We start from the raw sequence: 27,584 nt of genomic DNA on the forward strand, positions 1-27,584 counted from the left end.
TTGCTGTGTTAGTGTGGGGTCAGCCCTCTGGTCGGGGCAGACGGCTAAGTACTCTGTGTGGGTGGACTCATGGGGAGAGACTAACACTACAAAACTGAAAACCTTAAAAATTAAACTGCTGGGAGATGGAGCCTGGAAACCCTGGAGGCGGGGAAACCATAAAGGGGTGGGGCTTGGGATGTTAAGTGCGGGCCCAGGGATACTAAGTGTGGGGCCACTCCCCAATTATCTGTGGGAAGGAGTGTGGCCTAAAACCTAGAGAAGGGGGCAACTAGAGGGCGGGCCTAAAGCTCTGGGTTGGTGCCTTGGGGAGAGGAGAGAAGGGGGAGCTGTAATTTCAAGGAAAGAATATGGGTCTTGAGCCTGGGATATGCAATGAAGAGATGGTACTGGTCTTGATACTCTCCGAGGCCCTGAGGAGGGCCGGGAGCCTGGAACATTTTAAAGGAGATACAAGGCATGCGGGTGGGGGGTGCCTAAGATCCTCTGTGGCTTGGTGCTCCTAAAGGTAAAGGGACAGGACTTGAATTCCCTAGGGAGAATCTGCAATTCTGGGTGTTAGAAGGGTGCTCTCGGGAGTCGTTAAAGATTCAGGCAGGGAAATTGGTCTGGTACCCTCTAAGGGTGGCCAGTGGAGAGGGGTTCAAGGAGGAGAGCAGAGTCAGGAGCCCTGGGTCAAGAGCAGAGCCTGGGTCCTCTGCAGGTCAGAGACCACAGCCTTCTGAAGAACCAAGCTATTGCCTGTTGCCTTGGAATCCTGCAGCAGGGCCTGGAGAAGGGGCGAATCCTTTGGGAAGGTCCAGAGTGGCCTGGAACCCCCTCAGAGGGGTCGGACTGGGGCCCAGGGCTGGATGCTCCGTCCCCAGAATTCTGAGGGTCTCGCGTGAAAAGTGGACACCTGTGGGAACTTCCATCATTTACACCATTCAGGGAGCACATTTTGATCGAATTCTCTCATAACTGCGAGCTGAGGGATGAGGCCTGCGAGTCGAAGTCTATTTTAGGAGACTCTGCCTCAACATCCCACCCAGTAGTAGGGGGTGTGTGTGTGTGTGTCATAGCATCTTCACACTTGGGCCTCTCCTTCACCAGAGGGTTCACTGAGTCAGTAACCGACTCCCGATTTCTCCCTACAGCAGTGAGAAATCCAGGCAGGCCCCAGGCCCCCGCCCAACACCTGTCCCTCTAGCCCCGCCCCTACCGCCTTCCTATTGGTCGCACGGGCAGCACCCCTGCGGCCACCGGCTCCGATTGGCGGGAAGTTAGCAGCCCGAGATTGGGACAGTGGAGAAAATGAGTTGGCCTCGGGCGGGGTCGTGGGGCTGGGCGGCGCCGAGCCGGACCTGCTTGGACAGACCGCCTGCCTGGAGCGGGACTCCACGCGGGACACGATGCGGCAGCCTGGCTCCAGCGGCCGCCGCCCTCTCCCGCTGCTGCTGCTGCTGCCGTTCCTCGCAGCCACCGTCTCCGCCGCCATCCCCAGTCCCAGCCCCAGCCAGGCCGTCGAGGCTGCGGTGATCCCGGGCCGCCCGGCTGGGTAAGCCCCGCTGCAGCCCCCTCTTCCCTGTACCCCCCTCCTCCCAATAAGTGTGGTGGTCCTGGAGGCCAAAGACTTTCCAGTGCAGGGGGAATCGAACCCACTTCTTCGAGGTTGGGATGAGAGAGTTAGAGCCCTTGGATTTATGAGGGCCCTCTATTTTGTAGGGGTTAGAATCCGGAAAGAACTGATACTTTGGCGGGAGGGATCCCCTTCTGGTGTGTATGGTAGAGATAAGATGTGGCTCCAGGGAATTCTAGGGCTTTTTTTGGGAGAAGTGTCGCAGTTTATATGGGGGCGGGGCTTTGAGTTCTAGAATGACAGATGGGTGAGTCCCTCGAACTAGGATGGGTTCTCCCAGTTTCTTGGGTGCTTAAGAAGGAAGAGTATGGGATGTTGTGGAAGGATTTTATGAGAGAGTTAGGAGGTGCTGGTTTTCTAGGGTTTGGAAGCTCCAGGATTAATTAAAAGGGACACTTGCATTTTCCTAATGAGGAAGACGTGGACTTTTGGGTTGCTGGCAGAAGGGCTTGCAGGGAATTGTGCCGGCGGTGGTGTTCCTCGGGTTTCACGAGGGTTGGAGATGCTCTAGTGTCCTAGAATGAGAGGATTTCGAGTTTGAATGAGGTACAAATGATTTCACGGTAAGAGACCCAGAATTTCCCATAGATTTGGAGCATGTAGTCACCCTTCCTGCCTACGGTGAAGAGATCGAAGAAAAGTCTGCCAGCACTCCCACCCCCCGCCCTGCAGCCCAACGCTCCGTTACAAAGGCCCCGGGCTTCGCTCCCGCCTCGGTCTCTGTGAATGCGTTTAGTAACCCGAGCCGCGCGGGGGGCGGGGCCGGGAAGGGGTTAAGCCGGAGAAAAGGCGGGAGGGATGACGGCAAGATCGAGGTTCCTGGAGGTTCCCATCCGGCGTCCTCCTTCCCCACTGGGCCCCAACCGTCTGGAAAGAGTCCACGCGCCCGATGCCCCCTTCACAACATCCCCTCACTGCCCTTCTCTCGGAGCCTGCGCGCGCTCCCTCGTCCCTCGTCCCCCTTAGCCTGGCTATAATGGATCTGTCTGGTGGGCCCCACGGTGGCGACGCACTTGGCGTCTAAGCTGAGGGCTCCGCTACCCAGAATCTGAGACCCTTTGGGCGCGGAGATTTCGCCACGACTCCTTCCTCCTGGTCAGACGGGACACCGAGGCCCAAAGCCCAGGAGACCCTGGCTCCGGGCCACCCGCGCTTGCAAAGACAGGAATAAGCTAAACTTCAGGCCTCGGGATTCCCAGTCCTGGACTGTGGCTCCTTTTTTATCCCCCTCCACCTCAGCACCCTACAGGACCCGCAGTCAACGGAGGATCTCCCTTCCCAGCCGCTGAGGTCTGTGGAAGTGGCGTCACCTGCCGGCCACGCGTGGGATGACGGCTGAGTCCATCCAGCACGGGGTTGTGCCGGGAGGGCAGCGTTCTAGATTCTCAGACAATCGGGAATGGGATATGCGCTTAGAAATCTTCTTTGAGTCTTTTAAAAATACTTTAAAAATTTTCTTTAAAATGTATTTTTCAATAATACTTTACCTCCAAACACTTCAGAAAACAAGTAAACTAAGGTTGCTGTGATCTTCATCCCTGGAGACGCTATGCCAATTTGCCTCTCATTTGACAGATAAACAGAGGCATGGAGCGCAGTGTCTCAAATTGGCCACACATCTATTTCCAGCACCCTCAAGCTTTAACTTGGCATTTCCTCCCGTACCCCCATTGCCCTTCCTTGGAGTGTTCTAGAACCCTAGGAGCCTGAGTGCCTTCCGCCTCTCTTTTTAGTGTTGCTGCTTGTCGCTGCTGCCCAGCCCGATCACCCAGGAGGAGCCGCTGCTTCAGAGGTGGGTTCTCCGAGGTGGGAAATAAGTAGGGGTAAAACAGAGTTGGAGCAGAAGGCCTGGGGCTCCCTTCCCCACCCCTCATCCCAGCTGGAGATTTAGATGGACTTGATGGAAAGAAAGACTCGGTCACATCCTTCTCCACTTAGTCCCTGGCTGTCTCTGAAGCCTCCTGCAGGGTCCAGAGCTGCCTGCCTGAAAAGTGTGCAGGCTCTCAGCGGTGCCTGTCATCTGTGCCCCCTGTGCTGCCGAGCCCGAGCCCCAGCCCCAGCATGAGGAAGAAACAGGTGTCCCTTAACTGGCAGCCACTGACGTGAGTGTGCAGTTCCTCCCCTATCAAATGCTCTGGAGATCCCAGCTCGTCCACCATTTCTGGCACATCTTTCACTTTGTTCTCTGGGTCTCCTGCTCTGACTTGTTTCTCTCTCTCCCTCTCTCTCTCCATTCTCTCTGACTCTATCAACTTGTATCCATTCTCTCTGTCTCCATTTCCTACCTATCACAGTCTCTAAGTCTCTAAGCCTTTCAGTCTCTATCTCTGTCTCCGCATCCCTCTCTCTGTATTTGTTCTTTCCATCTGTTTCTTTCTGTTTCTCTCATTGTTACCTATCCCTTTTCTTCTGTGTCCCTCCTCTTTCTTCCCTCCTCATCTGTTTCTCCCACCGTCTTTGTCTCTATTTCTCGCCAAGCCTCTAAAGAAAGCTCAAGGCCTGGTCCCTGTAATGGGCTGGGGGGTAGGGGGCTGGTCAGAGCTGCTACTGGAAGAGCTCCTGGCTGGGAGACCCCAGGGTGGGTGTCAGACTAATCCTGGTGACAGCTCTTTCTCTGCCTCCTCCCACCCAGGCTGCAGGAGGCCAGAGCTCTGCTGAGGCGACTTCGGCCCCGCGGGCCGGGGGGCCGGGCACTGCTGAGAAGGAGGCCCCCACAGCGCGCCCCTGTTGGCCAGACCCGGGGTAAGAACATCCGCCTTTCCTCTGCCGCCGGGGGGCGGGGGGTTCCGGGCCAGATAAAGCCGTCTGGTTCCCACGGTCCACCGGCTGCCTAGCCGCCCCTCATTGTAGCTCAGCACCCTACCCCAGGACAAAGCCCCCTCTAGGGACCCTGGCGTCCGGCTTTGCGAGGTGAGCCCGGGACAGAATCAGACGCTGGCCAGAGGCGCTGACCCGCGGGGGTGGGGCCGGGAAGCCAGGCGTCCGGGCTCCCCTCGGCCAAAGAGGGGGGCGCTGTCCCAGCAGAGAGTGCAGCCGAACTAGCCCAGACAACAAAAGCGATTGTGCGGGTTGGCGCCTGCCTGGTCACTGAATTCCCAAAATCGCGGGGCGGCTAGAGGCCAAAGGCCTCCTCCCCCTGCTTCCCTTGCTCTCCTCTTGCTCCAGCTCTCACCCCTGGGCTAGCACATCCCCTAGTTGTAACCACCCTCAAAAGTCCCCCTCCTGCTGTGGCCTTCAGCCCAGATGTGTCCCCTCCTCCGTAAAGTCTTCCAGATGTGGGCCTCTGGCCAGATGTAAGGACCCCCGCCCATAGCCTCAGTCCACCCTTTCCCCTTATCCATTCTGACTTCTCCTACCAGGTGTGGGGGGTTTTGGCCAGATATGAGCCTATCCTCAAATGACCCACCCCCCCGCATCCTGCCCACCTTCCAGACCCCCAATTCCTTCATGTGTCCAGGTGCACTGACCCTTCTGTCCCCTAGATATGCCACCTGGCTGCCTAGATGTACCATGACAACCCTTTATCCATGTGAAGCCCCTTTCTCTGTACCTAGGGCAGAGAATCAGCCCTTAGCCGCCTCCCCAAATGCGGCCCCCACATCTCCTTCCTCTTTATGGATTCAGCCCTGTCTGGGGGGGAAAACGGGCCCGCCCCCACCTGTTCCCTTCCTCGCTGCTCCCCTGCGGGCCCCATTCACTTGTTGGTGCGAGGGGGAGGCAGAGGGGGCGCCCCCCTCTCCCTGCGAGTCTAGCGCCCAGCCTTCGCGCCGCTGGCTGGGCGCCCAGCCCCACGCGCCCCCGCGCGGCCGCAGGGGAGGGAGTGGTGGGGAGGGGGGGGCTGAGCGGGGGCGCGGCCGTCCTCCCCCGCGGGCGGGCGGGCGCGGCCGGGCCCCTCGGGCGGGCTGGGGCGGCGGCGCGGCGGAGCGCGGCGCTGCAGCCATGGCGGGCGGCGCGCGGCTGCTCTGGGTGTCGCTATTGGTGCTGCTAGAGCTGCTCCGGCCGCAGCCGGGACAGAGCCAGCTGCGAGAGCGCCTCCGCGTACGCTTTACCCCAGCGGTGTGCAGCCTGCGCTGCGTCCATGGGCCCACCGGCCCTCGCTGTACCCCGATCTGCGCGCCCCGCAACACCACCATCGTGGACAGCGGCGCGCCCGGCGGGGCGGCCCCGGGGGGACCCGGCTTCCGCGCCTGTGAGTGCGGGGTGGTGGTCCCGAGGGAGGGGTTCCCAGGGGAAGGAGAAACCCCTCGGGGATGGGGGAGACAATCCCCTCAGGGAGAGGGAGCCCAGATTCCCTGTGCTGGGGGGGGGGGGGTGTTCCCTGGTTACTTAAGGAAGGGAGCTTCAAATCCCTGGCATTTGGGGCTGGGTCCTTAGGGTCCTGATTTTTCAAGCCATGGGGTTTCTCAGAGACCTGTGGCTTCCCACGTGAGGGGACTGGGGCCTACTTTTGAGCCTTTGAGTTAAAGTTGGGGATACCAGAATTTAGGGTTCTGGGAGCCTGGGAAAAAGGGGGACTGAATTCTGAGACTGTAATGGGTCCCTGAAGACCAAGGGAGAGTTTTGGGGCCTTGGGGCTGGGGGGAAGTTTCTGCGTCTATGGGTTAGAGGGATTAGGAGAGTCCAGGAAGGGGGTGCCTGTGTGGAGAGGTATTGGGATGAGGAAAGTGGATCCGGAGACCTGAGAGGGAAAGGTTCCATAGAAAGACGGTTTCTGCAGACCCCTGAGTTGCAAGGGTCACACATGGGAAAGAAATCCAGATAGGAGGCCTAGGGGAAGGGGTGATGCCCTGGGGGCAGAGGGAACAGGAGGAGGGTTCACACCAGGTGCCCCTAGAGATGGGTAGCCCCTGGGGGTTCAGGTGAGGTGGAGAAAACAGGCCACCTGTTTGCCCCAGGATGCGGGTGTGGGTGGATTCTCGGGGTCTGGCCTACCTGCCCACAACCCAAGAGGCCCTCTGGAGTGGGGAGTGGGGGACCCTGGCGCCAAGAACTCGCCCAGCCTGGCCCCCAGCCAACCCAGCACTGGCGGTGTGAGCTCATCTCCCGCCTGAGCCCCCACCCGCTGCCACTCCTTCTCTCCTCCCCTTCCTCCCTCCTTCCTTCACTCCCTCCCAGCCCAGCCCCAATGCGCCTGTGCGCCTGTGCCAGGCGCCGTGCCCAGGCGGGTGCCAAGCCCCTGGAGGTACAAGGAGGGGCATGTGAAGGGGACCTGACCTTGGCAGGACCCTGATGTCCTCAGCTCCTCACTTCTCCAGAGGCATGGGGTGTGGAGTTGGCCATGCACATCTAGCAGCTTGCTCTGGCCTGGGAGCCCTCAGGGAACTGGGCGGGGGGCTACTTTCAGGCCAAGAGAAGGTGGAGAAATGATCTCTCTTGGAGGCTGGCAAATGCCCCCCAGACCTAGCTTGATTACCACAACCCCCAGCAGAGACCTTTCCTATTTTGGAATCTTGATTCCTAGTTAAGCCTCTGCTAGGCCTGTCACTCACTTAAGGACCCCTATTAAAGCACCCTGGAGTCCTGGCCTGGCTCCCCTAGTTAAGGGAGCCCAGAATCTCTGCCCTCAGACCTTAATCCCCCACCCACCCCCATCAATGACTACAGTGAGTTCCCTCCCTCCCATTCTTCTGATGTAATACCCCAAACTGTGCCCCTCGCCAGAGAATTGTGTAGTATTTTCCCTGAGCTACTGTTCCCCACTTTCTGGAGAAGCTTCAGATTAAAACCATATACACTGATAACTCCATTTCCTAGCTGAATTCTCTTCCCACAAAGACTATCATTTTCTTATGTTTCCAACTGAGTCCCATTAGAGATTCCTAATTTCAGTCTTTCCAGGTCCTGCTTTTTCAGCTGACCCCTTCCCCAGGAACTTCTGATTCATCTATCTTTAGAGAACCCCAGAGTTCTCCCAAGATGACTGATTCTCCCAAGAGGTCTCCAGACACTGTGCTTTCCCCAGGCAGCCATTAAATAAAAGGCTTGGGCACCTAATCCTTTAGCGGGGAGGAGAGGGGGATTCCACAGTATCTTAGAGTTTTCCCAGACTACCGAGGCTCTCATGTGCTGGGGACTCCCAGGAACTCCACTTCTAACCCTGTTCTCAGCGCCCTAAAACTGGCCATCCCCTAGAACGCACTGGAGTCCTCTTTTCTGGGTAATCCTCTCCAAAAGGACTTAATGGACTCCGGTTGAATGGGTATCTTAGTTACTCTAAGCTAGGCTTTTCCCCTTTCAATTCCAGAAAACTTGAGCCATCTCTTTGAATCCCTGAGTACTGCCCTCTAGCTGATTTCCTCCCGAGTGTCCAGTCTCTTTACCCTTCTAAATTGAGGGGCTCTCTCTATGGTTTTCTCTCTCCAGCGTATAGCTCAGAATACCACACGTGCCTTCCCGGACGGCCCCGGCGGCTGCCCCCTCCCTCCCCTCCGCACAGCTGTCTCCAGCTGTTCTCGTTCGCCCCTGGGGATAAAGGGAGGGGGTGCCCTCCAAGCATATGTCCGGCCTTCTTTGGCTCAGCGGCCGGGGCTCCCCAAGGATCCGGAATGTGGAGCCACCGCCCTACCCCCGCCTCGCCCCTCTCTTTGTTTACCCCGCCGCACAGCTGGCAGTGCTCCTCCCAGAGGTGGCCTGGGGCCCAGCGAGGACGCGCAGGGAGAGGAGGCGCGTTCCCGCTAGGGGCCCCGCCCCGGGATCCTGAGGCAGGAAAGCTGAGAGCTAGAGCTCAGGAGCCTGAGCCAAAGGGGACGTGGGAGGAGACATAGTGCGGCGGGCGGAGCTAGAACGCACAGATAGCCGGGGCTGGGGTGGGAGGGGCGTGAATAAATGAGCCCGGGCAAATCGGCAGGAGGAAAGGAGGTAGGCGGATATAAACTCATCGAGTTGAACGACTTAAGAGGCGAAGTTTAGAGTTACAAGGGTAGAAGGAGATGTGGGCGGGGCTAAAAGGGGGCGTGGTGCCAGGGAGTGACTAAAATGTGGTTTGAGTCAATACACACACATTTTAGTCAATGCAAGGGACCAGCTGGGATTTCGGGGCTGGAACAGCAAAACTCGCAGCTAGACGATGAGGTGGGCGGGGCTAAATACTTATGGAAAGGGGGCCAAATAAGTGGTGACAGAATATGATACGACTGGGTGGTGGGCACACAATGCAATATACAGATCATGTATCATAGAAGTGTACACTTGAAATATATGATCTTATTAACCAATGTCACCTCAACACATTTAATTAAAAATAAACATGCTTATAGAAGCTAGAGGGGGCGGGGCTGAGCCAAATGGGCGGGGGATAGCGTTGTCTGGGTGGGGCTGGTACTCTGGGACTCAATGGGAAGGTGGGTCTCCAGAGGGAGGGTGGGGTAACCTAAAAATGAATGAAGAGCTGGAGGGCGTGGCGAGCCAACCCAGTGAGTGAAGCTATACCACAGGTCTGGAAAACTGGACCCAGCCCATGCAGGTAGCCAAGGATTGGTGGAGGTGGCACGAGACAGCTAAAGGCGTAGCGACTAATCAGTGATACCTTTGAGGGTTTAGTGATAGTAGGGACCGAGATAGTTTGGGTGCGCTGGCAACAGGGATCCCTGCCAGGAGGGTTGTTGACTCTGAATGTCCTTGCTCTCCCGCCAGTCCTGTGTCCCTTGATCTGTCACAACGGCGGTGTGTGCATGAAGCCTGACCGCTGCCTCTGTCCCCCGGACTTCGCTGGCAAGTTCTGCCAGTTGCATTCCTCGGGTGCCCGGCCCCCTGCCCCAGCCATGCCAGGCCTCACCCGCTCGGTGTACACCATGCCACTGGCCAACCACCGGGACGACGAACACGGTGAGGATAGTGCAGCCGGGGTCCTCTCCTACCTGTCTGCTACCTCGCCATTCCTCTGACCCCCATTTTTCCTGCCTTCCCCTGAGTACTGTTCACCAGTGTGCCCTTCCTACCACTCCTAGCCTGGTTCTGTAAGAACCCGGGTGGACACCCCTTTGCCCCACGGTGCCTCCTTCCAGGCGTGGCGTCTATGGTGAGCGTCCACGTGGAGCACCCGCAGGAGGCATCCGTGGTGGTGCACCAGGTGGAGCGTGTGTCCGGCCCTTGGGAGGCGGGGAACGCCGAGGCAGTGGCTCGGGCGGAGGCGGCGGCACGAGCGGAAGCTGCGGCACCCTACACGGTGCTGGCACAGAACGCTCCCCGCGAGGACAGCTACTCGGACACTTCGGGCTTCGGTTACTGCTTTCGGGAGCAGCGCGGAGGCGAAGTGAGCGGAGGCTGGAGGGGAGGGGCTCCGAGTGTGCTCAGGAACTCGCTCACCGAACACTTCCCCACAGTGCGCTTCCCCACTGCCCGGGCTCCGGACGCAGGAAGTCTGCTGCAGAGGGGCCGGTGTGGCCTGGGGCGTTCATGACTGTCAGTCTTGTTCGGAGCACCAGGGTAAGCCCTAGGACATCCCGGAGGTGCTCAGAGCTGGGGAAGGATGAGAACCCCGCCTCCCCCTGCCCCCCCTGCAATCTGCCCAGAGATAAACCTTGTTCACAAATTAGCTACACCTACCTGATTGTGGTGATCACTTCCAGTCTAGATCTATCCATACCCTTCTGGAACTGCCATCCCACTTTCTTACTTTGGCTGCTCAGTTCTTATCCTGCTTTTGTGCCCTCGCCCCAGTCATACACTTCTGGAACCTCCCACGTTGCTTTCTGTCAGACTGCCAACTTGAAGGCTGACCCTGAACTCAAACAACATCCGACATCTTTTAGTCCCTTCCACCCCACTTTCATCCCCGCCCACCCCTCTCCTCTCTTTACAGGGAACTCCCACAGAGTGGGAGCCCCAGATGGTCCGTGTCCAACTGGCTTTGAAAGGGTTAATGGGTCTTGCCAAGGTGAGTGGGACAGAGGTTGGAAGGGACCTAACTCGGAAGGTGGGGCCTGCCGGGAGCTTGACACTACTGGGGCCACTACCTCTCTTCACAGATGTGGATGAGTGTGCAACCAGAGGGCGCTGCCAACATGGGGAGTGTGCAAACACGCATGGTGGGTACACGTGCGTGTGCCCTGATGGCTTCCTGCTGGACTCATCTCGCAGCAGCTGCATCTGTGAGCCACCAAGGGAGGGCTGAGGCTGCGTCCTATGTCCCGCTCTGCCCTCAGACCTCATTCCAGAACATCCCTGGACTTTTAATTCCCTTAGACACCCCCAGGTCCTCCAAGACTCGCAAGTGTCTTATTAGATCCCTCTGAGACGTCCTGGACATCCTTCAGCCATTTCTAAGAACCCCTTAAACCTTTTGGGTCTATTCCCTTCAGATCCCCAGGCTTTCTTCAGCTCTCTTAGTCCCCCAAATACGTTCACCTTCCCCCACCAGACCTTCTTCACACCCGGAGATCCTTCTCAGGTTGTCTCATTCATCCCTCAGACTCTCCTTAGGTCCCAAACCTTTTTCTGATCTCCAGACCCCTCTCAGACCTCTCCTGAAAGTCCCTCGAACCCACCAAGCCCTCCCTGGGTGCCCTACTTTTCAGCTACCCTACCCTCCTTACCCCTCACTGAAAAATTTCCTTCTTCCCCAGCCCAACACGTGATCTCAGAGGCCAAGGGGCCCTGTTTCCGAGTGCTCCGCGATGGCGGCTGCTCACTGCCCATTCTTCGCAACATTACCAAACAGATCTGCTGCTGTAGCCGCGTGGGCAAAGCCTGGGGTCGGGGCTGTCAGCTCTGCCCACCCTTCGGCTCAGGTGAAGGCGTCCTACCCCTTGACTTGACGCACATTGCGCCTACTCTAGGCCCCGCCCCCTTAAACTGCGGCTCACAGCCTTCAAACCTGGTTGGGCCCTAGCCTTTACCACTGCACGAGCTTCTGAGACCAGCTACCCTCAGACTGAACTCTGCCCCGGCCACACCCATCCCCGAGACACAATACTTTAAAGTTAGTCTGTGTCCACTCCTAGCTCTTGAGATGTGCTGCCGGCCCAAACTTGTCTCCATTCTTTAGCCAAGTCCCCAACTCCTGAGACACACTGCCTTCAGCATAGGCTCCGCCTTGGGTCCCGCCCCAGGCACGCCCTTCCCTGAGGCACTTCCCTGGAAATCTAGATTCTGCCTAAAACCAGACCTCACTATGGGCCTGTTTCCTGGCCTTCGACCCAGTCTCTGTAGACCTCAAATAGACCCCACCACCATCTCAAATAAGGAAAACCATCGTTGGTCCTACACTTGGCCCCTGAGAAGTCCCATTCTTTGGCAAGGGTACCACCCCATCCCAGCATCTAATCCAAACTCCCGACACACTTCCAGACCAACCCCCACCCCTAGCCAACGAAAGACCCTAGTCTGTCTGTCTGTCTGTTTGTCTCTCTCTCTCATTCCCTTTGGTTTTCATGGCCTCTCTCTGCTCTTCTTCCTTCCTTTCCTGTTCTCAGAGGGTTTTCGGGAGATCTGCCCTGCTGGCCCTGGCTACCACTACTCAGCCTCTGACCTCCGCTACAACACCAGACCTCTGAGTCAGGAGCCACTCCGAGTGTCCCTCAGCCAACCCCGTGCCCCACCCTCCACCCCTCGGTCACCCACAGGTGAGCTGGCTTCTGGAAGAGGGGGTGTTGTCTCTAAGGTGCTTCCTCAGTCCCATAGGGAAAAGAAGAGAGAGGAATGGGGACACCCAAATCCAGCTCTCCACTCAGATAGCCTTTCCTTACCAGGCTTTCTGCCTACCCATCGCTCAGAACCTCGTCCTGAGCACCGGCCAGGCCCTGAGCTTCCCCGACCCAGCATCCCATCCTGGATTGGTCCTGAGGTCCCTGAATCAGGTTTGGTAGAAGGAGTCCAGGGCATTGATGGGGCTATCAAAGGCGGGAGTCTTAGGGAAAGGTTTCAAGAATAGAACAAGCAGGGATGCCACAGCGAGAGGAGTTAAGGAGGGTGAGAAGAGATAAAGGTATGGAGAACTGTGTGGTGGTTACCTCACGAGCTGGAATCGGACAGGCCTGAGTTGAAGTTATCTGTTTAACTAAGGAAGTCATTGAGTCGCTGTCTCCTCATTATGAGGATTCAGTGAGATGTCTCTGAAGTATCTGGCACATAGTAAGTGCTCAGTTAATGTTACACAAATAATTTTCGTGAGAGCACTAAGAAGGAATCTGAGGCAGAGAATTAGAGAGCAAAACATTTTAAAATGGAGACTTTAGGGCGGTATTATGGAAAAGTTTAGGGAGAGGATCTGATGAGAACATCTCACGATAAAAAAGGATGGTCACAGGTAGAAGACGGCTTTGGGAGGGACGTCCATGAAGGTGTTTCAGGCAAAGGATCTGAGGGGATTGTATGGGAATGAATGGGACAGAGGGTTCAGAAATGGGAGAACCCTGGCTGACTGGACTCCCCAGGTCCCTCCGCGAGCATGTGTCAGCGCAATCCCCAGGTCTGCGGCCCGGGACGCTGCATCCCACGGCCCAGTGGCCACACCTGCGCGTGCGATTCCGGTTTCCGGCTCAACCCGCAGGGCACACACTGCATTGGTGAGCTAGACCGAGGGGATTGACGGAGGCGGGGCGGGGGACTGTGTCGGGTCACCTCCTGACAAGTCCCCTCCGTGCCCTCAGACGTGGACGAATGTCGCCGCATGCCCCCGCCCTGTGCTCCCGGGCGTTGCGAAAACACACCAGGCAGCTTTCGTTGCGTGTGTGGCCCGGGCTTCCGAGCCGGCGCTCGGGCTACGGAGTGTCTGGGTGAGAAATCAGCCGTACCTCGCTCCAGGTTTCACCTCTGCACGGACCTCGCTCCTGCTGTTCCTCCACAGCAGTTCCGTCCCTCTCACGCTTCCTCAAACCCTTTTGGCCCTACTATTGCAGCCCTGGCCCCACGCCCTGGCTCACCCCCAAACTCCCGCTCTACCTTCCGCCCCTCCACTGCCTCCTCCCCGCCCAGTGGGCCCTTCCGGTCCGGGCGAATCCCTACTCTGCTATACTACTCAGTCTTTCTCCAGGACCAGATCCGAGTTCGCCCTCCCGTGGCCCAGCCCCTTCCATGTGCCAGCCTAACTCCCACCGGCCCCCGGTCCCGCCCCTGCCCTCCAACTGTCGAAACCTATCTACTGAGGACGACCCCTGAACCCACCCTGCCACCAGTACCCCGTCCCAAGATCGCCCCTTCCCTCTCTCCTGACACCTCTTTGCTCGGTCTCCCAAACTTTCCTTCCCTCCCTTGCTCTGCCCAGGCTCTGCTCTTCCTACGTGGCCCCCTTCACCGTTCACCTCTCGGCCTCTGCCCTGGTGGGGTCCCCAGACCTTTTCCTGCTTTCCCCACTTAAGCCCCGCCTTCGTCTTAAATCTCCCTACTCCGAACCCCTCCTACCGCCCTTGTCTCCCTCCCACCCTGGCTCTGGCCCAAGCTTGGCTCCGCCCCTGCCCACCCCGCCTCCCTGCGACTGCGGGGCTTGGAGGGGAGGGAGGAGTGTCTGCCCCAGTTCCAGCCTCCCGGTTTGTGCCCGCAGACGTGGATGAGTGCCATCGCGTGCCGCCTCCCTGTGACCGCGGGCGCTGTGAGAACACGCCAGGCAGCTTCCTGTGCGTGTGCCCTGCTGGGTACCAGGCTGCGCCCCACGGAGCAGGCTGCCAGGGTGAGTGACTGGAAGGCGCCAAGGGGAAGGGGTTGTGGTGGGAAGGGCAGAGCGGTAACCATGAGGACTGGAGAGACTGAGCAATGAGGCTGACTGTTGGGAGACAGAGGTGAGGTTCTGAGAACCAGACGTGCAGCCTCATGGCTGCAGCGACAGTGACATGGGGATAAAGAAGCCAAGTGACGGGAAACAACGACCGAGCCATGAAGGATGGGTATGTCAGTTATAGGAGACAGAGTAGAAGGAGGCTCACACTGGTGGGACCTAGAAAGGCAGAGTTCTAGGAGGCAGACAGGCAGTTTATAACAGGGATTGAAAAGATAGAAGGGTGGAGGTTGGAGAGTTAAAATGATGAAAGACAGGGTGGCTGAATGATGGTGACAAGGAGGAAGAGTGATGGAGGATAGAGTGCAGAGTGATGAGGACAGTGTGATAGAGGGTGGTAAGTCAAGGTGATGCAGGTTAGGGAGGCAAAGTGTAGAATGCGGGGGGCGGGGCATAAAGGAGTCCCTTGCCCCTGCAGATGTGGACGAATGCATCCAAAACCCAGGCCTCTGTGGCCGAGGGGTCTGTGAGAACCTGCCCGGCTCTTTCCGCTGTGTTTGCCCGGCTGGCTTCCGGGGCTCAGCATGTGAAGAAGATGTGGATGAGTGTGCCCAGGAGCCACCACCCTGTGGGCCAGGCCGCTGTGACAACACAGCGGGCTCCTATCACTGTGCCTGCCCTGCTGGCTTCCGATCCCGAGGGCCAGGGGCCCCCTGCCAAGGTGAGGATGCTGAGTCTAAGTGCACTCCACCCCCCTTTGCTGTGAGAACTGAAGAGACGTGACTGGGGGACAGAGAGGCAGGGTGATGGAGCTCTGTGGTGGAGGACAGGGCAGAGTGTAGGGGGGACTGAGAGGATGGGCAGAGTCTCACTCCAGAGTCTTCTCCCCTTTCTCTAAATATGAAGGTGTTCTCCATATCACCTCCCTTTTTGGATGATACTCTTGTGCTTGTGGGACCCCTGAGGAGGGGACAGCTCTAAGGCAGGAAGGCCACATGCAGGAGAGACCATTAATGGGGAAACAGGGAAGGAGAGAGCAGCCAGGGCAAAGTCCAGGAGGCTGTCTCCAGACTGGAATGCTGAGGTGGGTGGTGATGGCAGTGGGGATGGGTCCCATATCCTTCCTCAGCCCCACTGGTTCCCTCTGCCCCAGATGTGGATGAATGTGCCCGTAGCCCCCAGCCCTGCGCCTATGGCCGTTGTGAGAACACAGAAGGCAGCTTCCAGTGCATCTGCCCAACAGGCTTCCAACCCAACTCTGCTGGCTCTGAGTGCGAGGGTGAGGCCGGGAAGGGAGGGAGGACTGTGGATGGGTGAGGGGGCAATTGGGTTGCTCCTTCAAAGCCATACTCTCCCCTGCCCCCTAGATGTGGATGAGTGTGAGAACCACCTGGCATGTCCTGGGCAGGAGTGTGTGAACTCACCTGGCTCCTTCCAGTGCAGGGCTTGTCCTGGCGGCTACCATCTGCACCGTGGCCGATGTACTGGTGAGAGCAGGCTCTGGTTGTGACCTTGGACCTGCACCATGACTTCTGATCTAGATGGTGACCCCTGTTCTGGACTACAACCCAGACCTGGTCCATACCTCCTGACATTGACCTCAATGCCCTTACCTGAACCACAACCCTCAGAGCTTGACTGTGACTTTTACCATAGACTATAGACCCCTGACTCAGACTGCAGTTTCTGGCCTGAACCACAACCCATGATCCTGAACATGACTTCTTACTCTGTGACTTGTGAACCCTCAGCTTGATATTTGACTCTAATTATGACCCTTGCTAATAACAATTGTGACCCTCCTGACCCTGCCTGTTTCTGCCCCTGTATGTGACCTGTGACCCCTGAACTTGACTGTGACATTTGACCTAAGCATAATTCCTGACTATAACTCTGACCACAACAACCTCTGACTGTGTGTGACCCTTGATCCTGTCTCTTTCACTGCCCCTGTCTCTTCTCAGAGTCCCTTCCCTGGGGCCTGATTTGGTTCATGATCCCTGGTGCCAACCCCTGACTAGAGGCAAAATTCTGGACCCTGACTATAACCCTGACCTTAATTGTTCTCATATCCCAGGCACTGACTCTGACCCTTGACTCATCAGAATGCCATCCAATGATCCTGATTTGTAATACCTGACCCCTTATTCTAATTAATTTCTGACCCCTGTACCAGTCCAAAGTTCCTTCACCTGACCCCATGATCCTGGCACAGGGAGTTCCCAGAAACCCAGATCCACAGGACCTCCAGCTGTGGTATCCAGAATCAGATAAACCTGTTCTCCCCAACCCACTTCTGCCATGGAGCCTTCACCTCATATACAACCCAAGATACTTCTCATCACCTCCTCCAGACCCCTTGCCCCAAGGGGATCTGTCCTGTGTGTCTCTAGACTGGACCCCTTCTGAAACCTCCCCCTTTCCACAGATGTGGACGAATGCAGTTCAGGCGCCTCCTGCGGCCCCCATGGCCACTGCACTAACACCGAAGGCTCCTTCCACTGCAGCTGCGCGCCCGGCTACCGGGCACCGCCTGGCCGGCCCGGGCCCTGTGCAGGTGGGCAGGACAGGGAAAGGGCCATAGAGTCTGCGAGATGGGCCTGGGTTTCTGGGCGAGCCTGTTAAGGAGGTGGAAGCTGGACTGAGGAGCTGTGGGTGGAGCTTAGTAACCCGCCGTTTGGGACGCGGCTTGGGGCCAAGGTTGCCGCTTTGTGGGCGGGGTTGGGGTTTCGGGGGCGAGTCCGGTGAACCCCAGGTCTATCGGGTTTCCTAGACGTGAACGAGTGCCTTGAGAGCGACTTTTGCTTCCCCCACGGCGAGTGCCTCAACACCGACGGCTCCTTTGCCTGTACTTGTGCCCCCGGCTACCGGCCAGGACCTCGTGGAGCCTCCTGTCTCGGTCTGTACCCAGGAAAGGGTGATCGTACACCAGGAAAAGGCAGGGCAAGTAGAAGGTGGAATGGGAAATCCTCAGTTCGGATTGCGTCTTGAGGGCGGGGCTTGGGGGCCCTGTAGCCGAGAAGGGAGGGGCGGGGCTTGGCAAGAAAAGGGAAGGGCTACATTTGAATAGTTGGGCAGTGATTGGAAAGGAAGGAGCCTAAACCCGTCGGAGGGGGTGGGGCTTGCAGGGAAGGGCGGAGCCTAAGATAATTCGGGGAAGGTGTTAAAGGCCTTGGAGCTAGAGGGGCGGGGAAAGGGCCGTGGAGGGGCGTGGCCTGGGAGCTTAAGCGGAGGAAGAGGTGGCCCTGGTTTTGGACACTGTCCTGTAGATATTGACGAATGCAGCGAGGAGGACCTCTGCCAGAGCGGCATCTGTACCAACACCGACGGCTCCTTTGAGTGCGTCTGTCCCCCGGGACACCGCGCCGGCCCAGACCTCGCCTCCTGCCTCGGTGAGAGGCCCCGCCGTGGCCTCACGCCTCCTTTCTTCCCTCTGCCTCCTGTCTCCCGTCCTCTGCCCTCTTGCTCTCTTGCCCTCTTCTCTGCGTCCCCGCCTCCTCCTCTTGACTGTCTTCTTCCCTCCTTGATTCCTGCGTCTTTTCTCCTTTGCTTCTCTACCTCCCCTGCTTCCGCCATCTGACTGCCCTGCCTCACCCCTCAGACGTGGACGAATGTCGCGAGAGAGGCCCAGCCCTATGCGGCTCCCAGCGTTGTGAGAATTCCCCCGGCTCCTACCGCTGCGTCCGAGACTGTGACCCTGGCTACAACGCGGGCCCTGAAGGCACCTGTGACGGTGATTCCACTGCCCTCACCTCTAAGTTGCTGGAGTTGGTTCCTTTGGGGATCGCATGTCTCGTGAGAAGGGAAAGGGCCCCAACCAATGCACTTAACTCTATCCCCATCTCTGTGCTGGAAATAAGACACTGATGTCTTCTTTTCTTTTTATTTATTTTTCTTTAAAATTTGTTTTATTTATCAGTTGCAGTTGGCATTCAATATTATTTTAGTGTGTCTTGTACTTTCTTGTGAAGGCGAGGTGGAGGAATGAAGGAAGTCACTGCTATCAGGAACCAGGCCAAACCTTACTTCCAGAAGCAGCCCACGCCCCCTTTGCCTGGCGAATTATTCCAGGAAAACATCTCTAACCTAAGAACAGTTAGCATGCTTTCCCCCCACCCTTCCAATTGGATTAAAACTCCTTGTTTCTCCCCCTTCAGGCCCCTTCTCTTTGGACCTGCCCTCTTCCCACCTTCCATCACTAGCTCTCCTTCCAACTGTCCCTCCAAAGAGGTGCAACCTTGGCTGTCCCAGGCCCCATCTTTTTCCAATGAAAAATTCCCCAGGTTTCTCTAAGCACTGACCCCTGCCCACTTAAACTGCACCCTTTAAAGAGCTATTTGTCTCTCTAGATTCAGTCCTTTGCCTTTCCTCAGACTTCTCCAGGTCTTGAGAACTACAGGTCTACACCTTCCAGTTTCTGCTCCATCTTCAGACCACCCTTTGCCTACTCTTCTCATTTCCAATGCCTCCCTACCCCTCCATGCCCCTGCCTCACCCCTCACCTCCCAGCCCCTCTGCTGCATTCCTCCAGCAGGCTCTGGCAGGGTACTGGCTGAGACAGGAGGCTAGGACTAATCTAAGACATTTTTGAATGGAGTGTGCGTCAGCATTTTGTGGTACAGATGAAATGACGGTGGGCTGCCTTTGGCTCTCTGGTTGCCAGACCTCTGACTCATGAAAACCTAGGTCCAGGGGTTCTCATTCATTAATTCCACAAGAATGCACTAAGCACCTGCTGTGTGCCAGACATTGGGGCTGCAACAGGCAATAAGTCAAACAAAATTTCTGCCTTCATGGAGCTGATGTGGGGAGGAGGGACAGACAGACAATAAATAGGTAATGTTTTTTATCTTTACATTTATTTCTTCTTTTTAAAACCACATTTTATTGATTATGCTATTAGAGTTGTCCCAATTTTTCCCCTTTGCCTCCCCTCCACCCAGCACCCCACATTCCCTTAAATAGGTAAATTAATTCAAAACTCACTCAGCAAACAATTTGGGGCACCTACTATATGTTAGGTACTATTCTATGCCCTGGGAATATGGTCAGGAACAAAATAGACACAAGTCCCTGCTGTTGTGGAGTTTACATTCTAGGGAAGTGACTATAATATGATGTCAAATTTAAAAAGGAAAACAGAACAGGACAAATGGACAGAGATGATAGGGCAGTGGGAGAAGGGGTGCTAGAAGGACTTAACCTAGGCACTTGAGTGAAGTGAGGGAGGAAGCCATGCAGATAGCTGAAGGAAAAGTGTTCCTGAGAGGGCAATGAGGCCTTAGGAGTTATCATTACTGTCGACCTTTAGACGCTCAGACTCCTGTAATAGAAGATTCACAGACTTCTCAGTCATGAGAATTGAAATTGGCATCAGGAACCTGTGAATCCAGGCCTGTGACTCCCTTCTCTTCCCCTCACCCTGTCCCCGCTCTTGCAGATGTGGACGAGTGCCAAGAATATGGTCCAGCAATTTGTGGAGCCCAGCGCTGTGAAAACACCCCTGGCTCCTACCGCTGCATGCCTGCCTGTGACCCTGGCTACCAGCCCACGCCTGGGGGTGGATGCCAGGGTGGGTGTTCATCGGGCATTGGGTGAGCTGTGGAGGAGATATAAGGTCCAACAATGACCTGACTGTCTGCTGGTTGCAGATGTGGATGAATGCCGGAATCGGTCCTTCTGTGGGGCCCATGCTGTATGCCAGAACCTGCCTGGCTCCTTCCAGTGCCTCTGTGACCAGGGCTACGAGGGGGCCCGGGACGGACGTCATTGCGTGGGTACGGGGACTCCAGAGTGTGGGTAGGGCCAAAGGGTGGAGAAGAGGTGGGTCAGGCCCAGCCCTTCTTCATAAATCTGAACAATGTGAACTTTGCGGGTATAGAATTGAGACCTTGAGATATAAGATCATCTTCATGTCAGGAAAACCTCTTCATTCAGATTTCATTTAGGGGATGCTTTTTTAAAAATCATACATAAAGTATGTAAAATACACTAATCTTAAATGCACATAAACATTCTTTATTTTTCCCCAACATTTTATGAAGACATTTTCTAAACATACAGCATAACCTATATTCTATTATTATGAGTTTATTATACTTGCTTCCTCATATCCATGAATCCACCTAATTTTCTGGATAGATTTAAAATTAAATTACAGTCACCAGTACACTGCTTTCTAAATTCTTCAATGTACATATCATTTACCAGAGTTCTGTATGTACTTATAGATATTTTCATTTCTGGTTCAATTTACATACAGTGAAATGCATGAATCTTAATTATATATTCTCTAAGTTTTGACAGATGTCAACACAACAGGCTATATTTCTTTAAAAGGAATTAAAACTGCGAAGCCCTGGGATATATTTGAACTTCAGGCATATTTGGATCCAGGAGTTGTAACAAGGCTGCCCGTCTAGCTCTCTCAGCTCTGCTTTCCTCTTTGCATCATTTTCAGGCAGACTCTCTTTTCCCAATGACAGAGTGGCCCTAGCACCTCTGGCTGGCATCCTCAGCTTGGCAACCCTAGCTACAGATGGAGGCTCTTTCTCAACATTCCCAGCCCAAATCCCAGGACTGGCTTTGATTGGCCTACCTTAGGCACTGCCTGTCTCTGAACCAGAGAAATGCAGCAATCTGGTTGTCTGTGCCTGAGACTTGTTCGCACCCCTAGGAGTAGATGTAGCTCCCTTCAAAACACATGGGCTGAAAACCGAGGAGCAGGAGGCTCCCAAGGGAAATTCAGGGTTTGTCACTAAAAAAGAAGTCAATGACAGGGTTTGGGCCATTAAAAATACCCGTTATATTTGAAAGCTCAGAGTTTACCACCATTGACTTCCTCTGCCCTATTGTCTTCTGTTCACAGATGTGAATGAATGTGAAACACTACAGGGTGTGTGTGGAGCTGCCCTGTGTGAGAATGTGGAAGGTTCCTTCCTCTGTGTCTGCCCCACCAGTCCTGAGGAGTTTGACCCCATGACTGGACGCTGTGTTCCCCCACGGACTTCTGCTGGTGAGACTGATGTCAGTGTCTATTTAACTCATGGCTGCTTGCCCCCAGAAAATTGATGTGGTCTAACCACTCGTGATGAGGACAGCTGCCATCAGTTAAATGCCATTGTTGTTGTTGTTGTTGTTGTTTAAGATTTTATTTATTTATTTTCAGAGAGAGGGGAAGAAAGGGAGAAAGGGAGAGAAACATCAATGTGTGGTTGCCTCTCGCACACCCCCTCCAACTGGGGACCTGGCCCGAAACCCAGGCATGTGCCCTGACTGGGAATCAGACCAGTGAATCTTTGGTTCACAAGCCTGCACTCAATTCACTGGGCCAAACCAGCCAGGGAAAATACAATTGTTTTAAACAGCAAAAAACTTCAGAACTCATGGCTTAACCTGGGCAGTGGGACTCGGCATCAGGAGAACTAGATCCTGGACCTGCCTGACTTTACCAGATTTCTTCATTCAACAAATGTTCACAGGACATCCACTGTGTTTAGTCCCTATTCTGGGCACTGGGAACACAGTAATGACCAGGAAAGATCACTCTGTCTTGAAGAAGCTCACAATACACTGGGGGCTGACAGAGATATCTAGACGGTGACAACCCAAAGAAATCAGGGCTGGATGAGAAAGCACAGGGAGGCAGGCTTTACAGAGCAAGGGAAGGAGTGGGGAGAGAGGCCACAGCAGAGGCTGTTGCCAGGCCACACTGACTCACCGTGGTCAGGAGGCCAGACTTGTCCTGAGGTTACCCTGGCACTGTGAATGGGTTTTGAACAGGAGGGGAGGTTTAGTCAGATTCTGAGACCTCCTCTGACTGCCATGTGAAGGTGGGTTGGAGGAGGTGGCCCTGGGTGCTGGGAGACTGGGCAATAGGCTGGGGCAGGGACCAGGCAGAGAAGACAGGACTGGATCAAGGCGGCAGCCATTGTAGGGAAAGGGTGGGCAGGCGAGAGAGACACTCGTGAGAGGCCAAGTGAACAAGATGTGGGGCTGCCTGGGTGAGGGAGAGGTGGCCTGACCCAGGCGTAGGTTTGGGGATGAAGACTCCAAGGCCAGTTTGGGACCTGTTGGAGGTGAGAACACAGGGAGGCATCCAGGGGGTCAAGGAAATCCCCTCTCCTGTCCAAATTGCAGCTTCAGTGATGGGCCAGACGTCTGGAAGGTAAGAGCCTTAGAAATGACAGGAGGTGAGAGTAGCAGAAAGGTTCGATGACAGAGTGGAGTCTGGCTCTACCACTAATGGCTGGGAGCCCTTTCTGCCTCAGTTTCCCGATTTATAACATGGGGACTGGAGGTTCAGTCCACACTAACTAAAGCCTCTTGTTTCCCCAGGCACATTTCCAGGCTCGCAGCCCCAGGCACCTGCCAGCCCTGGTCTGGCAGCCAGGCCACCCCCACCACTCCCACCCAACCGACCGAGCCCACCTAGGCAGGGACCTGTGGGCAGCGGGCGCAGGGAGTGCTACTTTGACACAGCAGCTCCAGATGCATGTGACAACATCCTGGCTCGGAATGTGACGTGGCAGGAGTGCTGCTGCACTGTGGGGGAGGGCTGGGGCAGCGGCTGCCGCATCCAGCAGTGCCCGAGCACGGAGACAGGTGGGCATGGGCTGCTGCGGGGACACAGGGCTGAGGGTCTGGGTAGTGGGCATGAGGCTGAGAGGTGGGCACAAACAGGTGTGAGGGCTGAAGACTTGGGTGTTGAAGGGTGGGCATGGGACCAGAGTAAGCACTGAGACAGGTGGGCATGAGCAGGCCCAGGACTGGGGCTGTGATGCTGGGGTCTGGGCTTAGCCTTGTCTTTGTGTGCAGCTGAGTACCAGTCTCTGTGCCCCCACGGCCGGGGCTACCTGGCACCTAGGGGAGACCCAAGCCTCCGGAGAGGTGAGGCCAGACTTTAAGCCCCACCTACCTTCATCCCCCCCAGGCCCAGCTCCCTCCCACCCTGTCTGTTTTCCATATTTCCCTCTCACACCCAGTTTCTCTGTCTCCTCCCCCACCATCCCTCAATCTCCATCTTTCCCTGTCTCTATGTCTGGGTCTTTATTGACATCTCTCTGTCTCTCTCGTCCCTGGCCCTGCCACACAGCCACACACTCCCCCTACCATCCAGCCCCCTCCACACCCTGGCCTGCATCCACCTCTCTTGGTGGGGGCGTGCCTCTGACCACCCTTCCCGCAGATGTGGACGAGTGCCAGCTGTTTCGAGACCAGGTGTGCAAAAGTGGTGTGTGCGTGAACACGGCTCCAGGCTACTCGTGTTATTGTAGCAACGGCTACTACTACCATACCCGGCGACTGGAGTGCGTCGGTATGAGCCCCACCTCCACCATTCCCCCAAATACCCTCCACCACGCCAGCCCCTTTCCGGAATGTGGCCACCACTAGTAGGAACGTCCTTCATGGAGTCCAGATTCTATCTATCACTGTCAATGCACTGGGGACTGGGACAGTGGAGAGGGCTGCTTCTTAACCACTTCCGTGCCACCCTAGATAATGACGAGTGCGCAGACGAGGAGCCGGCTTGTGAGGGAGGCCGCTGCGTCAACACCGTGGGTTCTTACCACTGCACGTGTGAGCCCCCACTGGTGCTGGACGGCTCGCAACGCCGCTGCGTCTCCAATGAGAGCCAGAGCCTGGGTAACATGGCCTCAAGCCCGCCTTGCCCCACCCAGCCAATTACGCCCTGCCCCAGTCATGGCCACGCTGCCCAGCCCCTTGGATCCCACTTCCTTCGTGCACATCGGATGAATTGGCAATATGCCTACCTTATAAGATGGTTGTGAAATTTTATTTATTTATTTATTTGTTTGTTTGTTTGTTTTTGAGATTAGCTGAAAATTGTGGTTTTATTCACTTACTTTTTAAAAAAGTATATTTTATTGATTATGTTGTTAGTTGTCCCACTTTCTTTTCCCTTTCCTCCCCTCTGCCAGTACCCCACTTCCCTCCAGCAATCCCACTGCCCTTAGTTCATGTCCATGGGTCACGCATATAAATTCTTTGGCTTCATCCTTTCCTATATTATTCTTAACTTCCCCCTTCCTATTTTGTTCCTACCAATTATGCTTCTTAATCTCTGCACTCCCTCCCAGTGATAACCCTCCAAATGATCCCCATACCTGCGATTCTGTTCCTATTTTGGTTTACTTAGTTTTTGTTTTTATTTTTTAGATTCTGTTGTTGATAGTTGTGAGTTTGTTGCCGTTTTAATGTTCATAGTTTTGGTCTTCTTTTTCTTAAATAAGTCCCTTTAACATTTCATATAATAATGGCTTGGTAATGATAAACTCCTTTAGCTTTACCTTGTCTGGGAAGCACTTTATCTGCCCTTCCATTCTAAATGATAGCTTGCTGGAGAGAGTAGTATTGGTTGCAGGTCCTTGCTTTTCATCACATTGAGGACTTCTTGCCAGTCTCTTCTTGCCTGCAAAGTTTCTTTTGAGAAATCAGCTGATAGTCCTATAAGCACCCCTTTGTAGGCAACTCTCTGCTTTTCTCTTGCTGCTTTTAAGCTTCTCTCTTTATCTTGAACCTTTGGCATTTTAATTATGATGTGTCTTGGTGTGGTCCTTTTTGGGTCTAGCTTGTTTGGGACTCTCTGTGCTCCCTGGACTTGTTTGTCTATTTCCTTCACCAAATTTCAGAAATTTCCTTTATTATTTTTTCACATAAGTTTTCAATTTCTTGCACTTCCTCTTCTCCTTCTGGGACCTCTATGATTTGGATGTTGGCACATTTAAAGTTGTCCCAGAGATTCCTAAGCCTCTCCTCATTTTTTTCAATTCTTGTTTATTCATTCTGTACTGGTCGACTATTTATTTCTTCTTTATATTCCAAATCATTGATTCAAACCCTGGTGTCCTTTTCTTCACCATTGGTTTTGTGTGGATTTTTCTTCATTTCACTTAGCATAACCTTCACTTCTTCTCTTCTGTGTTTGCCGTACTCAAGCATATCTGTCAAGTCTGTAAGCATCTTTATCACCAGTGTTTTGAACTCTGCATCTGTTAGGTTGGCTATCTCCTCATCTGTTACATTGGCTCTCTCCTTGTCACTTAGTTCTCCCAGTGGAACCTTGATCCGTTCCCTCTTTTGGGCCATACTTCTCTGTCTCCTCATCTTGACAGGCTCCTGTGTTTGTTTGCCTCTGTGTCTTAGGTAGAGCTGTCACACCTGTTATGTTGTAAGGGGCGGAGCCTTAGGTTTTCATCAGTACTTATGGACGACCTGTTTCACCACGGTGTGGTGCAGTATGTGGGGGAGGGGTCTGAGAGGGAACAATGCTGCTTGCTCAGCACTTGCTTCTTTTCCAGGAACTTCTCCCACTTCCCGTATGGGACTGGCACCCCTCTAGCTGTTGCTCTGGCTGTCATTACCAGAGTGGGTGGATATGCAGAGGCTCTCGGACAATGAGGGCCCTCTAAACAAATGGACTGTGCTGAGAGACTAGCAATTTCTTCTTCTGCTCCAACGCCCACTGGTTTGCACAGTCAGAAGCAATGAGGCTTTATTTTCCCCGGCGCTGGAACCATGAGTTGTCCAGTCTGGTTTGGTGCTGGGAGCGCTCCCCAAGTGTCCCTCCGTACTTTATAAAATGTGTGACTGCGCTTTCCGCTGGCCTGCTGCTGCCACTGCTGCTGCTGCCTCTGCCACATCGTTTCTTCTTCACCCTAGCTCCACCCTTCTTACCTGTTTGGATGAGTATTTCTTCTTTATATTTTTGTTTGTTGTACTTCCATGCAGCTTGATTTTCTGGAACTTCTTGCTGTCTCTAGTTTTGAGGTAGCTGTATTCCTTCTTAGTTGTGGAGGGAGATGCAGCATGTCTGTCTAGGCCTCCATCTCAGCTGGTAGTCTGAAAATGTTTATTTTTAAGGACAGAACAAGGCCTGGTCTAAGTGCTAAAGGTGTGATCCCTGTTATTTTCCTGTATATCTCTGACTCTTTCCACCTTTCTCTGCGTTTTTGTCTTTAGGTTTTTCTCTGACTCTGACATTTTCTGGGTCTATTGTTATTTCTAGGCCTGTTTCTTCCCATTTCTCTCTGCATCTTTGCTTACCTGTTTTTCTTTTAATTTTATTTATTGATTTTGAGAGAAGAGAGAAACATTGATTTCTTGTTCCAATTATTTATGCATTCATTGGTTGATTCTTGTACGTGCCCTGACTAGGGGTCGAACCTGCAACCTTGGCATATGGGGAGGATGCTCTGACTAACTGAGCTACCCAGTGAGAGCACCTGTTCTTCTTTGAATTTCTGACTATTTGGATGTGTTTGTCTCTATTTCTTTGGGCTCCTTTTTTTGCCCATGGACCCAAACTTTGTTCCTACAACATGCCCAAACACTTCATTCAAACAATTCTCAGAGAGAAAAAGCAACTTCCCTGAGGTCACACAATCTTCTAGAGGCCAGGCTTGGGTAGAACTCTCTTAGACCTTATCTCCCAGGCATTGGAAACCCTCTGCTCTTTCCTTCTATATGACAGTCTCATGTCAGATCAAGCCCTGTCCTCAATTCAGAACCTCGGAACTACCTCAGAGGGCTTCTGGGAGTCAGATCCCAGCTGATGAGAAGGATTTGTTGATAGGCAGAGGTGGCTAAGTGTTGGTCCCACCCTGATGCATGTTGTCTCTGCCCTCAGATGATAACCTGGGAGTGTGCTGGCAGGAGGTGGGGGCTGACCTCGTGTGCAGCCGCCCTCGGCTGGACCGTCAGGCCACCTACACAGAGTGCTGCTGCCTCTATGGGGAGGCCTGGGGCATGGACTGCGCCCTCTGTCCTGCTCAGGACTCAGGTACTGCCACCTACCTGGGTTGCACTCAGGGGCCCTGCCCCTCAGGCTCCAAATCCAGACTCTTAGATCTCCTAGTCTTAGACCCAGTGTTGGACTCCCAAATGTCCCAGCCCATTCCTAAATCTTGGTCCTTTAGTACCCAAGTCACATCCCAAAGACCCCCCAGTCTTATTAGCAGGTCTCATAGTTCCAGTCCCATAGGGCCCTGAGGTCTGGTCTCTCAGACCCTCAGTTCCTGGCATCCAGGATCCCCAAACAGCCCATGAGAACCCCTCCCCCAAATTCTGGATTGTTAGTCCTCCAATACCATTTGTTCCAACCCCACCATCCCAGCTCATGGACTCTGGTCATAACCCACAGGCCTCCAAGTTGCATTGTCCAGGTGCCTAAGATCACAACACATAGGGCCCTTAAAACCCTTGATTCCCCCAATCTTCAGCCCCTGGGAACCCAGACCAATCCCAGGCCCAAAGACCCCACACTCAATCCTCAGACCTCCTGATCCTATGGCTCAG

At 54.7% G+C, this 27,584-nt stretch overlaps 1 protein-coding gene across 6 annotated transcripts in view; it reads left to right on the top strand.

Moving 5' to 3' along the window:
* The first annotated feature begins 1,376 nt into the window (after window positions 1-1,376).
* Window positions 1,377-27,584, top strand: part of LTBP4 (latent transforming growth factor beta binding protein 4) — a 28,933-nt gene continuing 2,725 nt past the window's right edge. The window contains exons 1-30 of one of the 6 annotated variants that reach the window (XM_090260193.1): window positions 1,377-1,537; window positions 3,352-3,410; window positions 3,576-3,720; window positions 4,251-4,360; window positions 9,251-9,442; window positions 9,622-9,869; window positions 9,940-10,042; window positions 10,419-10,493; window positions 10,585-10,707; window positions 11,182-11,346; window positions 12,031-12,180; window positions 12,307-12,414; window positions 12,991-13,122; window positions 13,207-13,332; window positions 14,097-14,222; window positions 14,746-14,988; window positions 15,421-15,546; window positions 15,635-15,754; window positions 16,696-16,824; window positions 17,041-17,166; window positions 17,537-17,659; window positions 17,869-18,000; window positions 19,708-19,839; window positions 19,919-20,044; window positions 21,136-21,282; window positions 22,605-22,871; window positions 23,085-23,156; window positions 23,455-23,583; window positions 23,766-23,912; window positions 26,917-27,069. In XM_090260193.1, coding sequence (XP_090116319.1) covers window positions 1,392-1,537; window positions 3,352-3,410; window positions 3,576-3,720; window positions 4,251-4,360; window positions 9,251-9,442; window positions 9,622-9,869; window positions 9,940-10,042; window positions 10,419-10,493; window positions 10,585-10,707; window positions 11,182-11,346; window positions 12,031-12,180; window positions 12,307-12,414; window positions 12,991-13,122; window positions 13,207-13,332; window positions 14,097-14,222; window positions 14,746-14,988; window positions 15,421-15,546; window positions 15,635-15,754; window positions 16,696-16,824; window positions 17,041-17,166; window positions 17,537-17,659; window positions 17,869-18,000; window positions 19,708-19,839; window positions 19,919-20,044; window positions 21,136-21,282; window positions 22,605-22,871; window positions 23,085-23,156; window positions 23,455-23,583; window positions 23,766-23,912; window positions 26,917-27,069 — 4,180 coding nt within the window. In that variant the 5' untranslated portion in view covers window positions 1,377-1,391. Of the gene's footprint in view, window positions 1,538-3,351; window positions 3,411-3,575; window positions 3,721-4,250; window positions 4,361-5,526; window positions 5,808-9,250; window positions 9,443-9,621; window positions 9,870-9,939; window positions 10,043-10,418; window positions 10,494-10,584; window positions 10,708-11,181; window positions 11,347-12,030; window positions 12,415-12,990; window positions 13,123-13,206; window positions 13,333-14,096; window positions 14,223-14,745; window positions 14,989-15,420; window positions 15,547-15,634; window positions 15,755-16,695; window positions 16,825-17,040; window positions 17,167-17,536; window positions 17,660-17,868; window positions 18,001-19,707; window positions 19,840-19,918; window positions 20,045-21,135; window positions 21,283-22,604; window positions 22,872-23,084; window positions 23,157-23,454; window positions 23,584-23,765; window positions 23,913-26,916; window positions 27,070-27,584 lie in introns of those variants that run through there. The other 5 variants (XM_090260192.1, XM_090260197.1, XM_090260196.1 and 2 more) reach the window with 5 other exon arrangements.

Source organism: Furipterus horrens, unplaced genomic scaffold, assembly GCF_987537825.1.
Source record: "Furipterus horrens unplaced genomic scaffold, mFurHor1.1.pri manual_scaffold_13, whole genome shotgun sequence".
NCBI classification, from domain to species: Eukaryota; Metazoa; Chordata; class Mammalia; order Chiroptera; family Furipteridae; genus Furipterus; species Furipterus horrens.